The sequence below is a fragment of the Macrobrachium rosenbergii genome, chromosome 50 (assembly GCF_040412425.1).
Source record: "Macrobrachium rosenbergii isolate ZJJX-2024 chromosome 50, ASM4041242v1, whole genome shotgun sequence".
NCBI classification, from domain to species: Eukaryota; Metazoa; Arthropoda; class Malacostraca; order Decapoda; family Palaemonidae; genus Macrobrachium; species Macrobrachium rosenbergii.
In genome coordinates this window covers 28,955,868-28,971,653 of record NC_089790.1, presented here as the reverse complement: position 1 = coordinate 28,971,653, position 15,786 = coordinate 28,955,868, and the positions used below count along the sequence as shown (strand labels likewise).

Here is a 15,786-nt window from a genome sequence, read left to right as displayed (position 1 = left end):
ACGAAATCACTGGAAATTTAACTCCTTTTGGTGAATCACATTGGCGCGTTACTCGCCACTTGTAGTATCAGTGAACAAACTGTTATAAGGAAAACAGAGAAGACTCTATACAAGATCAATGCAGCTGATGCAGCGATTTCTTTCAATAGTAACTGTTTGAGAGAGGGTCTGCTGCCAATATTATTATTATTATTATTATTATTATTATTATTATTATTATTATTATTATTATTATTATTATTATTATTGTTATTGTTATTATTATTATTATTATTAATGTCGTTGTTGTACTTTTTAAAATATAATTTTGGTCATCATGTGTGCATTTTCCATCATCTAACGTTACTCCTCGCTGGATATATTCTGAATGCCTTGCGTCGTAGCATTGTAACTCATCTACCGTACATCTACTTCCTAGCAAAAAATTATTTCCAATCGTCGTAACTCTCATGTATTAAATCTCTTTCATTTTGAGTTCTTATTCAGAAACTCTTTATGATTTCTATAGATACTAAAGCCTACTGAATCTATAGAGAAGAGCCTTCTTGGTAAGACTTGCAGTTTATTTGAATTGTTAAAATGTTGGCTTAACTGGATTTGAGAGAAAACTACTGTAGTGTACTGTCAATGCTTTTATAAATTCGATCCACTTATTTATTGAGTGTTTGTTTGAAATGTATTTAGGTTGAGGTCTTTCCTTGTCCATTTTTTGATGATTTCTAACCAAGACTTTCTTAATTGCATTTTACGAATATTTAGATAATTATCTTTTTTGTTCTTATTTTTACCAGATTAGACCAAGTTATTTATTCAGTTATAATCATTCTTGTGTAAGTTTAATGGTGAAATTTTGCATTTATTTTTTTAGAAATTTTCTTCAAAGGCTAGAGCATATTCATGACACAAACTATAAAATGAATAGTAATCTCCTTATAACTTCCATGCGTCGTAGTAAAGAAGGAGATAATAAACAAAAAGTCAAGGAGACTGCTGACCTTACGAAGCATTTTTACAAAACAGCGATGCATTATGCAAAGTTAAAGACATCACAAATGCTCATTACCAACTTTAGATTCCTACGTTTGGCTTTTATATAGACTGATTTCGGTTAACGACATGCTGATGGTGGTCGCCTTTTTCTTCAGGAGGTTTGGTGCAGACGAGAAAACTTCCAGAATTGTTGAGTTTATAGTTCCATTTATTTTTTTTTTATTTGATCGCTAATTCGCTTTTGGTCATCAAGCCTTCTTGAACTACCCTTTACTGGATTTGTTATGTGGTTAAAATGAATTCATAAATACAAATAATAGAAGTAATATGTACATGGTGAGACTCCTCTGAAACCTCTGCAGTCTTACGGTTACTTTGTCCTCTTACGCAGAAGTTGCTTCTTAAGATTTTAGTATTTCATGGTAACCTCGTAGGATATTGATAATGACAACAGTTTTGGTTAAATAAATAGGTCGCTGGTAAAGTGAGATGCGGCAGTTGTATGATTGTATATCCTTGCGTGGTTGATTATTTATACCTAAAACTTAAAAACCCCAGTTTCTTTTTCATTTCAGAAAAATTGCCATTATCTAATTTAGGACAGAAGTGAAAACTGACAAAAAATAAGCTAATGGTAAAGAAAAGAAAAGAGCCCAGTATATTGCTGAATTTTTGTATCTTTTTTGAATGACATCTCATATCTATTGATTCATTATATTTTGCCCTATTTTGTGAGTAAAGTTGCCTTAAAATATTAATTTAATTTACATGATTCATCGGCGATACCTTCCTAAAATGTAAGGTTTCTATGTTTTTTTGTTATATGTAATTCATCTTTAAACCCATGATTATGTTTTGATATTCTACATCATAGTTGGTACGTGCATATATATGATTTTGAAAGTGACAGGCTTCAATTCAAGAAATCACGATAGCTTTGGGTAACTATAATGTCATGGTATATGTGATTTATGGAGTAATTTTTAAGTGCGTTTAAGCTACTATGGCTTATTATGGGAAATGCCTCTAGGACAAATATTTTCAGAATGTTTTGCTTTCTTTAAAGACAATTTCAGATAATGTTCATTGAATTTTAACTGTTTGCTGTAGGAGTTGACCTTATTTCCCAGCGTTATTGTAAGTAATGAATTCTTCTTCGATGTAAATGCATTGGTGCTTACATAAAACTATCCTTTTACAGCAGTTTCTGTGTTTGATTGAGCCAAGAAATTCTTAACACCGAAGACCTTTGTGTTGGTTTGCCGAAATATGTTTAACAGGAATATATTCCATTTTGAACATACCGGAGAGCACCAATATATTGTAACACAGTTTGCTTCCCGTCATTATTGCATTGATATTTGAATGTATAGCAATTGCTCATTATTTTCCCATGTTCCCCATCACAAGGGCAGCTGTCAGTGCCCAACATAGTTCACACTGGGAGGTTTTCCATCCTCCTTCGAAGACAAACCTGCAGACTACGCTGGTCCTAAACTGCCTTTGGGGATCCATGGAGTCTGGGACCAGTCCACAGATGTAAATTTGGAAGAGGCGTAAAAACATTTCAGTGTGAGTTTTACTGGGTGTAGGATGGCTGGAGACTTTAGGAGTTCTTTCTCTAGAACCGGGGTATTCATGGAGAAGCACATGCCTGAGAATTTTTATAATAATTTTTACAAACCATGAAGTTTGTAATATATCTTCAAATTTTTAATGTTTCATTCTTCATTCTCGTTGTAAAATCATTTTTTGGCAGAACTCTGCTATGTAATGTAATTCCATTGTGAATCTAGTTTAGCCTAAAGAAGACCATAGCTAGTCGAAACAGCTGCTGGTTTAGGAATGAGTATGTAATACTGTTGAAGCGGTTTTTATTCTTCCTGAGGACTGAAAAAGCACTGGAGATAGCTGAAGTTCTGCCAGTGGACTGTCGAATCCGCCTGTGCATTGGCACTTGAAAAAAAAAAAAAAAAAATATATATATATATATATATATATATATATATATATGTGTGTGTGTGTGTGTGTGTGTGTGTGTGTGTGTGTGTGTGTGTGTGTGTGTGTGTGTGTATGCATGCATGTATGTATGTATAAAGTTGGGAATTTCAGTTCATCATCTTAAAAATTAATAATTGGAACATATTGATTATTGGTTTTATATGCTCTCTCTCTCTCTCTCTCTCTCTCTCTCTCTCTCTCTCTCTCTCTCTCTCTCTCTCTCTCTCTCTCTCTCTCTGTTAATCCTAGTTCATTTTAATGTCGTCAACACTGAGTTGTTACTTTCCGTTCAAATCTCTTGCAGCTTTCTCAGCTTAGCTGCGGCGGAAAAGGTTTGTGTTCTGAGTGATTGTATGTCGATATTGCTCTCTCTCTCTCTCTCTCTCTCTCTCTCTCTCTCTCTCTCTCTCTCTCTCTCTCTCTCTCTCTCTCTCTCTCTCAGAGATAGCCATATCGTTCTTTCTTCGTGAAATTCTTACCATTCAATTCCTCATGCCCAACAGTTATTAAGTTATTAAAATTCAGTCTGCTATTTTCAGTTCTGTATGAGTTAACATTGTTATAATTGTAGCGGAGGACCATTAAGGGAAAAGACCCACTTACAGAAAATTCTTACCATTCTTTTAGTATTTACTTGTAGGAATTCAGAATCTGTTTAAAAGCTATCATTTTATTTCTTACTGTCTTTGGCTTTTCTTCATCAAATTGAGAAATAGCATGGTATTCGGAAGTTTCTCAACATGGAAATTCTAACCGTCGTCGAGCTGCTACGAGTAACTTTATAAGAACCCGTCGTTCCGTGCAGATGTTTGGATAAGGTCTTAATATCAAGCAACTTTTACAACAACTTCTTTGTTTCACGTTCATAACGAAGGTTGTGTTCATCAGGTGATCACCTCGAGTCATGAGACCTGCGTTATGAAAGGAAATTCTCTCTCTCTCTCTCTCTCTCTCTCTCTCTCTCTCTCTCTCTCTCTCTCTCTCTCTCTCTCTCTCTCTCTCTCTCTCTCTCTCTCTCTCTCTCTCACCTAGAATTTGGAGTAATTAATTATTCATAGATTTTCTTTTAACTTTTGGTAATTAGCGTTTCTTGGTTTTTTCTACTTTTTAATCGAAACGTCTTTTTCGTCAGAAAATTACTAGTGCTATTCCTCTTGTGCTCATTACAAGCAGAGCAGCTAAGCTGTTGAAGGGAAGGTTGTTACTTGTTATAAACAAATGTCAGTTTGTTTTAGTAATGTCCTAGAGCAGCTACCTTTGGGATTTTGAAAAAAACAGAAGTATTACATGGTTTAATAAATGTCATATAGTACTGAAAGTGCCAGGCTGAATTTTAATAACTTGATAACTGTTAGGTATGGGGAATTGAATGACAGCAGTTTCACGAAGAAAGAGATATGGCTATCTCAAAGAGAGAGAGAGAGAGAGAGAGAGAGAGAGAGAGAGAGAGAGAGAGAGAGAGAGAGAGATGATTACCTGTATCTCTTGTGCCCCACTAGCTCCGACCGGCGACTGGTTCTGTTTTTTCTAACTTGACTAAGTCTATCTATATTCTTTGTGTACAACTAAATTATTGTGTTATGTGCTTATACTACCTCTGCAAACAGAATTAGTAAAAGTTATGATTTCCTTCCTAAATATCTCACTATCTGTCTGTCTGTTAGTCATCAGGTTTTGTCAAGAACGTGAAAGGGAATTTGATGAGATTTAGCAGCGTTATTCATTAGGAAGAGGACATTCACGAGTGATTTTAGTTGTTATGTTGTACAACAGGTATTGAGGCATCCTGTTAGTATACACTCGCGATTTCAGTGCTTTGTAACTGGGTACATGTTATCGCGGAGTTATGCTGTATTCTGAGTACTCTTGTTCAAGAAATAGTTTCATTCCATAAGAGTTGTAACTTAGATTTCATACGTTTTATATCAAGTGACGTAATGTGAGGGAGAAGTTTTTTTCTAATTTTTCAAGTGTTCATAATTGTTTTATATTGTGTGAGTTTTATCAGATATATTTTAACAGAATGTTCAGGGTGTTTTTGTATAATGTTTTCTTAGAAATTTGACATGTTTTAATTCTAACACTGTTTTTCTTGTCTTCGACAGAAAGAATTATTTGCATCGAAAGACTCGGGAGGGGCAGAGGGCCGAGAGAGAAAAATGTCGAACTCAAGTGGCGGTAGTATGAAGACCAAATGGATGAAGGCATTCAAGTCCCTTAAGACTTCGGAGCCTTCTTCGGGAAGCAAGTAAGTACAAGAGTGCCTCTGTTCTTTGGGTTCTCAGTTTTCCTTCATTCTAGTGACTATGAAAGATATACTATAGATTTTAGGAAAAGGTACGCCACAGGCGAAATTGGTAGGTGAGAGTCATCCAGTGTTACAATCCCATGAATAATTCGAATAGTTTACGAGGTGGCCATCGTGATTACGTATAATAAAACATTACGACGATTGTGCTAAATGAGTTTGCATGACTCCATATTGATTTTTCCCCTCCCTAACTTATTTTTGTAAGCTTTTAACGTAGATGCGTGAGCCCTTTAAATGAAATCATGTGGAAGCCACTTATTGTAAAAAAGATACAAGAATTTTGCTGTAATACTTTCTAACATAAGTGTTGTATACAGGCAATGACAAACTCATTTAACATGGGTACCCATAGTTGTTTGGGGTCGTAGAGGAAAAACCTTTGGTCTCTTCCCGCGAAGCAGTTCTGTGATTCACTTCTCCATTAGGCTATGTCAGAGAGGACGGAGATATTTTCTTTCATGCCTCTACGTGTTAGGCAATAAATTTTTTCATATGCGATACCTGCCGTATGTGAATTACATAGCACTATTTAAGGGTCCCCTCGTTTTTAGTTGCAGATATTAAAACTCGCAGTTTTCAGTAAATCGCCATTTTTTAGATATTCTTTGATCGTTTCGTATTTTGTCTTGTTTCAGTCATTTTAAGCTAATAGTTGCCCACATCCAGGTATTTTCTTATTCTTTTGCTATTATATGTTTTATATTTCTTTGTTGCTAACATTTTGTTGTATACTTTTCTGTTTCATAGTTTTTATTCGTCACTTTTACCTACTAAATCGTTCATGACATTGAAGAAAAATTTCCATATTTTCTCAGTTTAATATGTTTCTTGGCCCTTATATTCCCAGACTATTTTTCTAGAAGAATGAGGGAGTTAGTATTCGCCAGTTTTTTTAGTTAATGTCTAATTTTACAAGTTTTCTTTACTATTTTGTGTCAGATTAAATTTTATATTGCTAAAGCTCTCTCACTCTTGGGAGCCAAAGTATACATAATTTTGATTATACAAAGGACACCTGTTCAACTTTTTGCCGTGGTTTGATTTTGCTTTTTCCGATGTCCTTCCGCGAATAAAGCACAAAATTCAGAATAAAATCATTTTCAGATCAAAACTGAAGCTCCCCCCTCTCTCTCTCTCTCTCTCTCTCTCTCTCTCTCAAACACAATTCTGTTTATGACTGCAGCTCCACGTGACTTTCCGGTCTATATTATTTCGTTACGAAGTCAGAATTATGTTACATTTTGTATAAACATCTGTTTATGACACCGATAGATTATCACTTTCCCGTCACTAGATTGGAAGGCATTCGATGTCTCCGTATCCTTGTAACATATCCTTGTAACATGGAAAGATGTGAATCACATGAATTGTAACATGGAAAGATGTGAATCACATGAATTTTAACATGGAAAGATGTGAATCACATGAACTGAGTAAGGGAAGTTTTCGGAAGCCTAGTTATAGTCAAGTAACGATGGCCGTAGAAAAGTAAGTTTTGCTAAATTTTTTTGGCTTTTTGGCTTTTCTACGCCTTTAAATTTAACATTTTTCACATTTTGAATTTTCCATTTTTTTACTCTTGAAAGTTACGGATTTTTTATATGGCACCAAAATATTTAATAACACATAGCTTTAAGTCCTGTGAATCCTTGCCGTTCTAATTTGAAGGAGACACGTAGGTTATCCATGTCTAATTGGTTTTCAGCTTTTCAGGGGAGATTTGAGAACTTAACTGTTGAGTGTGTAGGTCGATGTGTGTGTTGTTGGTGCTCTAATGTATATGTTAGTGAAAGTATTTTTAGTCTTTCCGAGAGTAGACGTATGAAGCGCTTGCGTTGATTTTACCACATGATGTCAGTAAGCGTTGATATAAAAAATGCTAATGAGCTTAGGTAGGTGTATATCATGTAAAAGAACAAAATTGTACCAGATGGTGGTTAATTATGTTTATTAATTAGTCCATCTGAAAATTCCCCGTTCTTTAGGCTTACTAATATTCATCCAATCTGAAAACTGAATTACAGTTGCCTGTTCTTATACAAGATACGCCTGGGCTACTAGATTCATATTCCCTTAGCTTCTTTGGATACGTTGTAAATTGCTTCTTGGCTCTTAACGATATCTCCTGTCATGAAGATTAAAGAAAATTGTTTTATCCAGTTGTAGCAAAGGAATGCAAAGAATCACAGGTGTGTCAGGTACAGCTGCAGCCAACTGTATAACCAAATAAATAAGATTCAAAGTGAAAAGTTTTAACACATTTTCGGTGCATCATAGCGTTTTTGGACACCGAAGCTGAAATTGTTGTCTCATTGGATGTACCATCAAGTTTACTAGTTTAGTCTGTTTACTGGTTATAAATGTATTTTTGTAGTGTACAACTGCTTTAGGAGTCAGTGACGTGCTACGTGCAGTTAGGAAATGATTTAGTTCTGTGTCATTCTTTCTGTGTATACAAGAAAGTAGTCACTACTTGGCGCAACTGAGAGCCAAAGTTCCTTTCTCCTCTCCTAATTGAAACTGAATCTTCACCAGTGTTTTATCAGTTTTTTTGCCTATGTTTATATGTCGTTGATTTTGTGACATTTTCGATTGTATTCATGTATAGATGTTTGTGTTCTTTTCAATGTTGGCCTTCATTATTACTCTACGCGAGACTTTTTCGGTGTAGCTCCAGTTGTCTGTAATGTTTTGTTATTCCTAGATTGACTTCTTCTTCTGGTTCAGTTTATACTTATTTATAGATAGATTTTCACTGGTGCAAAGAAATTTTGTACTCTGTTTCGCTTTCTCTCTTATTTTTCTAATAGTATCATTTATTTTTATTTTTTTATCTTTTACATTTTAATACGTAGAATATTATTGAAAACTGAATTCTTCCTCTTTTAATTGTTATGCTAAATCTTATAACTTTATTATTTATAAGTATATATATATATATATATATATATATATATATATATATATATATATATATATATATATATATACATATATATCCATATATATTTCTTCCATGTATGTTGATTGTACGGTCAATCATTCTCGTCACAAATCGAAAAAATTTTCAAGCAGTATTTTGTGGAAACTTTCTTATTAACATAGGAATTTGGCTATTTTGATATTTATAGTGATAACTATCTCTTTTATAATATTTCCTTTACCTTTAAGTTAACATGAATGTACTATACTGTTTATTATCCACTGCAACTATTCATGTATCTGGAAATACGTTTCGCCCCCCCAAAAAATTGGAAAAGCACCAATTCAAATTAATAATGCAAACTTTTTGATGTTATGTAATTTATCTACCTTATACGAACCATTTAATTATGTGGTAGTGTCAGTGAGTGTGACAGGCTCATTTTATCGGTTATGTGGTAGTGAGCAAACAAGCATAGGAAGCTCAGTTTCTTTTTGCCTTAATTATGTGGTAGAATGTAAATGAGTATAACAAACTCATTGTCTCTCATACCTGCTGTTTTGTTCAATGTGTGTGAATGTTAATTTCTATGTGTTGGTCTCTCCGCTCATAAAAGCATTTGAACTTTTCTACCCAGGGCCCCCACCCAAGTGACTTTCAGGTAACAAACAAAAAAATATAAAAAAAAAGAAAAAATCCAGTAGTTTTTGATTCGTAGAACGTTAGTTGTTCACCATAATTGTTTATTCCGTCTTCTTATCCCACCTCCTACTTCTCCTGTTCTTATAGGAGATTCTCATAGGCCTTTTCCTCTGTCGTTCGTCTGTTGATGTTGTACTTTATTTTCTTTTTTTTATTGTCACCATCGTCTAGAGTCAGTGTTGTTTGTGTAGTCAGTTGATACAGATAAGTACATTTCACTTCACCATAGCCTTGATACTAGTTTTTTTTTTCTCTCTGTTAAAAAGTCTGGTAATGAGCTTATTATTGCTGTTTTCTTGTTTTAAATCATGCTAATAGTGTTTGAATTTGGGAGTATCTTTGAAATTGTAATTACATAAGTACATACAATACTATAAATATATCTACACACATACATATATTTATATATGTATACAGTATATATATATATATATATATATATATATATATATATATATATATATATATATATATATATATATATATATACACATACATTCATACATATATATATTGTGTATATATATATATATATGTGTAATATATATATATATATATATATATATATATATATATATATATATATATATATATATATATATATATATATATATATATATATGTACATATGTGTCTGTGTTTGTTAGTAAGGTGGAACTTATTTCAAGACGATGCTCATAAGTCATTCCCTGAAAGTAAATCACACCATCTCCTCCCAAATAAGAAAATGTAACTTTTCCTAACAGCGAAATACTTTCATCACAAGAAGTGTAGCATGATTTAGAACAACATCACATTTTTTAAGGGTAAACCCAATTAGTATGACAGTGTGTCATTTGTTTAATTTCACGCAGAACATGTTGCTTCTTCTGGCAATGGTTAATTATATGCACAAGCAGGCACCTTGGTTTTGCTTCACACGACGCTTTTGCATTTGCAGCACGGGCTGACGCTTCTCGTCTCCATCTTTGTTTAGTTGCTCGCCGATTAATTAATTGTCGCTCTCTGTTTTTGTTTACTGCCCGTTTTCATTTTCAGATCTCGCCACTTGTGTCAGATGATTTTTTTTTTAATGGGTTTGTTTATTTTGAGTGCCTTTACGAATGTGTGCGTGTTGGTCAGATTTGTCCCTGAATAATTGTATGTATGCTTACAATATGCGTTCTTGTACATATATATTATATATATATATATATATATATATATATATATATATATATATATATATATATATATATAATATACATACATACATATATGTATTTATGTATATACGTATATATATACATATACGTCTTCAGGCTTATGTGTGTGACAAATATTGTGCGAGAACCAACAGAGGAAACATGGAGATAAATCAATGCCTTCCGCATTTTCTGTATATCTTATTGTATCCTGAAGATGTGATGGGGAAATATACAGAATAGCACTAGGTTTCTGTACTTGTTTTCTTTATATATATATGGATCTATATATATATATATATATATATATATATATATATATATATATATATATATATATATATATATATATATATATATATATATATATATATATATATATATATATATATATATATATATATATATATATATATATATATATATATATATATATATATATATATATATATATATATATATATATATAATATATATATATATAGTGTACTACCGTAGTTTGTGTATGTATACGCACGGAGCATAAATAAATATATGATCAATTTTAAATGTCATGTCAGCGTTTATGGAAGTAAAAAATATGGGACATGACATAGTATACATGTCTAAATGTTCGTTGGCATTAGTAGCAGGGTATTTATTTGGTTTTCGGCTATTTCCTTAGCCAACAATTTGCAATAGTTTATCCATGTAATGTTTACGTCTCTTAAACGTAATTGCTTTATGCCTTTATTACTTGTGGTTGTAAATTTCGGAGTGATAAATTTCATCTTAAGCTGACAAGTGAAATTTGTACATTGATATTTTAAATATATTGGTTTTCTTGTTACAGTTAATTTTACTTTTAAGTTTTTCCATATGTCAACAAGTAAACCATGTTCTTAAGTTGTTGCCGAGCCTCATACTAAGATTTATCAATCTCTAGATCTAGATTTCAGTCTTATGAAAGTGAGTATTTTAACTTTTAACAGTCTGTCCGGAAGGATTTGAATCTAAACGGATACATGAATATGAATGTATTTAATGTAGTTTATGTCAACCTAGCTCTTTGTATTACGAAGTTTACTGCATTTCATGAATTTGAGTGTCAGCTATGATCGGCGATCTCCGAAATAGAGTAATCGTTGGTATTTCTTAGTTGACCGTGACAGAGAGTGTGGATGTGTGGCCGATTTTACTAATAAGTTCGATTCTCTGATAGATTTCTAGTACTCTGCAAGCACTTTACACCTTTGAACAGAGTTCACTTTATATTTCGGTGTTGTGTGTTTTTCATTCTGTTTCTTTCAGATTTATTAAAGTAAGCAAGAGAGCATGTTCTTTATTTTGTGCTAATCACACTTTTTTTTTGTTACTTATTTCACTCATGACTGGAATTCTCTGGTTTGTTTGTAGCACGATTATTGTCTTATTTGAAGCTTTCCATTTGTTTTTCAGGGTGAGTTTTCTTTTGCACAGTTTCACTTGCTGAGTGATTATAATTTACTGATATCTATTTCAAACCTAGATGAAATGTTTATTTCTCCTTGCTGAAATGAAGAATATGAATATATTGGATTAGTTTTTAAGTGGCCAGTGCGACGGCTTCATTTATTTCTTTCAGCTGACCGGCTTTCCTTCGCATCCGACTCTTCGTAAAGACTCAGTGCCGTTTCTGGTATAAAGATTTCCTAGGGGAATTTCACTTCTAATTACTGCTCGCGCCAGTTATCACTTAAATGCCCACCATTGGATTTAGAAACCGCAGTATAATGCATTTTTTATGCTTTTAGGGGATTTGTTATCCGTTACAGCTGTCATGCACAATGAATCTAAGAATACTCTTTGTTTCATAGATATTTAAAATTCCTCCATAATTCTTTGTGTTATAAATAAAGGAAAAAATATGCAGTAATTGATAATCGCAGTTGTCCTTTTGAAAACAATTAAATTTCCATTCAGACTGTCTTGAGTAATTTCCTTGTCAAAACTGAAGGGAAGGATTTCGAAGGATGGCGAAGGCTAGCTTTGTCACTTGGTATTGAGTTGCCAATTAGTGTTTAAATAACTAATCCGCGTCACTGCCTGACGTAGGATCAACGAGCAATTGACATAGTTACTATGTCAATCACTTCTGAGAGACTAAGGCTGTTTTGTTAGTGGCCCAAGAATACAGTAACATCTTTACACTCTGACTGCCACTTGATTTTGAATTTTGTAACCAACACTGTAGCCGTGTTGCTCATGTTTCTAATTGTGTCAGGTTGGAAATATTCCACTTTCACTTTTAATGATATGGTGTTGAAAATATTGTGTGTAATGCCACTGAGTATATTCTCTAGTTTCATGTTGTGAGTCATTTTGCATTTCACAAGAGATTCATTGCATCCCTTGGAAAGTTTCCGAAAGGCTTTATACAGTATATACAGTTTTATTGGAGCTAATCCCTTTTCGTAATGTTTGGAATGATCTGATGTGCTAACTGTCATCTTGCTCACATTGGACTTCTCTATTAGCATTCACTTTTTATCATAGATAATTTGTTATTGAAAACAATTTTTATCTCAGTGTTAACTTGCATTCCACCTTTCGGAGACAGTCATGTGAATCTTATAATCAAAGTTGAAATAGCAGTCAAGTGGCAGTCGAAATATTGATTTTTTTTAATCTTTATTTTTCTCATTTATTTCTTTCTTTGTTTTTTATCCCTCGTTCACTTATCGCCATACACTAACAATCCTTTTGGCATCACCAGTTTGCCCCCCGGTTCACCGTCGACGAAGCGGTACACTTTCTCAAGTACCGTACTCAGCGTCATGGCTAACAGGTAATACTAAGACTGTCAGATTCTTAAAGAACACCTGTAGTTATCTCCCTTCCCCCTCCACATCCCTGTCACTAAAAAGGAGCATTGTATCATAGTCAAAGAACACATACACAACCAACTGATTTTTGTTGCTAAAAAATGTGTAAAGAACGCTGCTTTCCTGTCCAGTAAATTTGGTTTGCTAAATCGAATAAATCAGAACAACCACGTCCCTTCCAACCACTCTTAGTTTGCTTGTTGAGCAAGAAGTACACTTAGTCCACACAGACCACATACGATATGTACAGAAGCACAAATGACTGGCATTAATGTGCTTTGGCCCTTCAAAAACGTGTTGTAGTTGTAGTGGATCAAGCATCCTTCACACGGCACGAAGAGTTTTTTTTATTATTATTACTGGGGCCAAAACACAAATTTTTTTTTATCACTTCAGATCTCTGTTAGTTGATATGCATTTTTTTATCGAGACACAGGGATGACTCCTGCTGCTGGCACTTTTAGTGGAAAATGCCTTTAGTGTTCAAGATTCGTGTTGGAGTAGAGGGCGAACCAGACATTTTTTAGTGCAAAATGCGTCTGGAATTCAGGGTTTATGTTAGAGAGTAGATGGTGACCCCAAACTTACCTGAGGGTCATATATACAAATAGTATTTGAAATGGCTGTTCCTTATTTAGTACATCTTGCAGATTACCTCAGCTCACACACATTTATTTCCCTGGTAGAGGGTGTATATATATAAAACTTGGTCATTGTAGCTCATGCTTAAAACTAACTTCATGTACAGTACCTGTATGTTCAGGACATACTGTTCATTTTTGGTGTGAATGAAAATAACAACAGGATGACTGGTGGACTTCCTCTGTTCTTTCTCTTTCAGGTGTATCTATCTTTTTATGATGATTATTATGAACACTGTCGTGAAATATGGATATACTCTACCTGAAATGTCTTAACAAATAAATTATACCTTTTCTAAACTATTATAGTCAGTAGTCAGTTACTTTAAACATCCTAGATAAAGTAAGGTATGTAGATTTATTTTATTATTAAACATTTGTAGAATAACTGAAATTTGAATTTAATAATTTTGGCATTATTCAAATACATCTGCATGTTTTCTGCATGGTTTATTTATACATATATATTTACACTGATTTATGTCATGCCCACACAGACATTTCTAAAATCAAAGAAATGTGGCTCATCTATTACGGAGCTGTTTACTTCGAATATTATTTTTAAACAGATTTATTAATCCATTAATGTTGCATGTTGAAGTACATATAGTATTGGATTTTAATAATATATTGTTTATTTTCAGTATGGACTGATAAGTATGTAAACGATATAAGCTTAACACTCCGTCATGGTAATGACGACATGGTTATACCACAATGGTATTGTAGTGATTATAAGTGTAACCTAGACTTTGAAGCCTCTTATGCCAAGAATGTAGGTTGCGTATCTCGCTCCAGCCATATTGGTGTCGGTCGTATTGTATCGCCCATTTCTTACACATCCTTCGTTGACCTTTAGGCATTTATATCTAAGTGTAAATATAGAATTTTGTATCATTTTCAAACAAAAATTTTTATTTCAATTGAAGAAAATGTTTCAGCTTTAATTTAACGATGTCCAAATATACTCTAGAGTCAGATCGTGATACTAGAATAACATTGGTTGCCTGAGACCTTGTAATTGTAGGCCTGGGTGAGTCGTAAAGTTTTGTCGTTGTGGACTCAAGCCTATTATATTTTTTTAAGAGATCCTGATTAAATTAGGGTAAGTTGTTAATTAGTAGGCTGCCTCCCCGGAGGTTGGAGTTTGTGGGAGTCTGATGGCTATAATTCTGTAGCATAAGGCTTAAGGAACTGGTATTTTAAGGCTGTATAAGATTCAGTTTTGTTAAGCCTGCTTAACTTGCTAATGTAATGTTCGTTAAATATCTTTTTCGTGAAATTCCTTTAGTGTCAATTCTGTATATCAGTGTGCATTGCATAGTAAGGTTTTTTATTACTGTAGTTCAGAATTTTTTAATGAATGCATTGCATATTCGTTCTTCAATAGACGTATGTCATATATGAACATTCAACATTTATTTCAGAATGGTCCTTCATATCAGCTCCCAGTCATCTATTTGTGCTCGCACATATATAGGATGATATTTCGAGAAAAAGATTAACTCTCTCTCTCTCTCTTTCTCTCTCTCTCTCTCTCTCTCTCTCTCTTCTCTTTTTAAAAATGTTACCAGAGTTAATGAAAGGCATACGATGACTTTACCAGTTACCTGCTGTATGTATGAGTAATAACAAGCAGCTGAAAATGTAGCCACTCGGTTAGATCCTCTTTCTTTTGGGACATTTTGTACCTTCATTTGCATGATGCAGTTAAATTTTTAATGTTAAATTGGAGTTACACCGTGTAATTAAAATGTGAATAGAAATCCCCGTAGACTTTTGTGAGGGATCTTTTAAATTCTATTTTTGAGAGATGTTTGGCGCGTTGGGTGTTTTTGTCCTGTTGTTTTCCGTCGCTTTGATTTATACACGTCGGTAATTTAACAAATAAAATCAATAATGAGAACAAAGGGACACTTTTGGATCAGCGTTACTGTTAACACCACGAAAGGCGTCCGCTTGTAAAAGTTAATTCCCTTTTATGACAAGAATTAGTGATCGATTGATCTGAAACCCTAACTGTACTTCCTGTTGAAGGGGCATTTTGTATTGTGTTTACAAGGCCATCAGTAAACAGCTTAACCTTTTATAATATGGTATGATCTGTTTGTTCACTGATCCTTATTGAATGGATTTAAACTCAATGATTTGTTATTCAAATAATGGAACTCGTTGTAGGTTACGGCCTGTT

The 15,786-nt window shown here is 33.5% G+C and overlaps 1 protein-coding gene across 21 annotated transcripts in view; it reads left to right on the top strand.

Moving 5' to 3' along the window:
* Positions 1-15,786, top strand: part of Stacl (Stac-like) — a 566,256-nt gene that overhangs the window by 346,486 nt on the left and 203,984 nt on the right. For 8 of the 21 annotated variants that reach the window (XM_067094377.1, XM_067094368.1, XM_067094378.1 and 5 more), the window contains exons 8-10: positions 5,097-5,239; positions 8,863-8,886; positions 12,846-12,917. In XM_067094377.1, coding sequence (XP_066950478.1) covers positions 5,097-5,239; positions 8,863-8,886; positions 12,846-12,917 — 239 coding nt within the window. The remainder of the gene's footprint in view (positions 1-5,096; positions 5,240-8,862; positions 8,887-12,845; positions 12,918-15,786) is intronic. The other 13 variants (XM_067094382.1, XM_067094380.1, XM_067094375.1 and 10 more) reach the window with 2 other exon arrangements.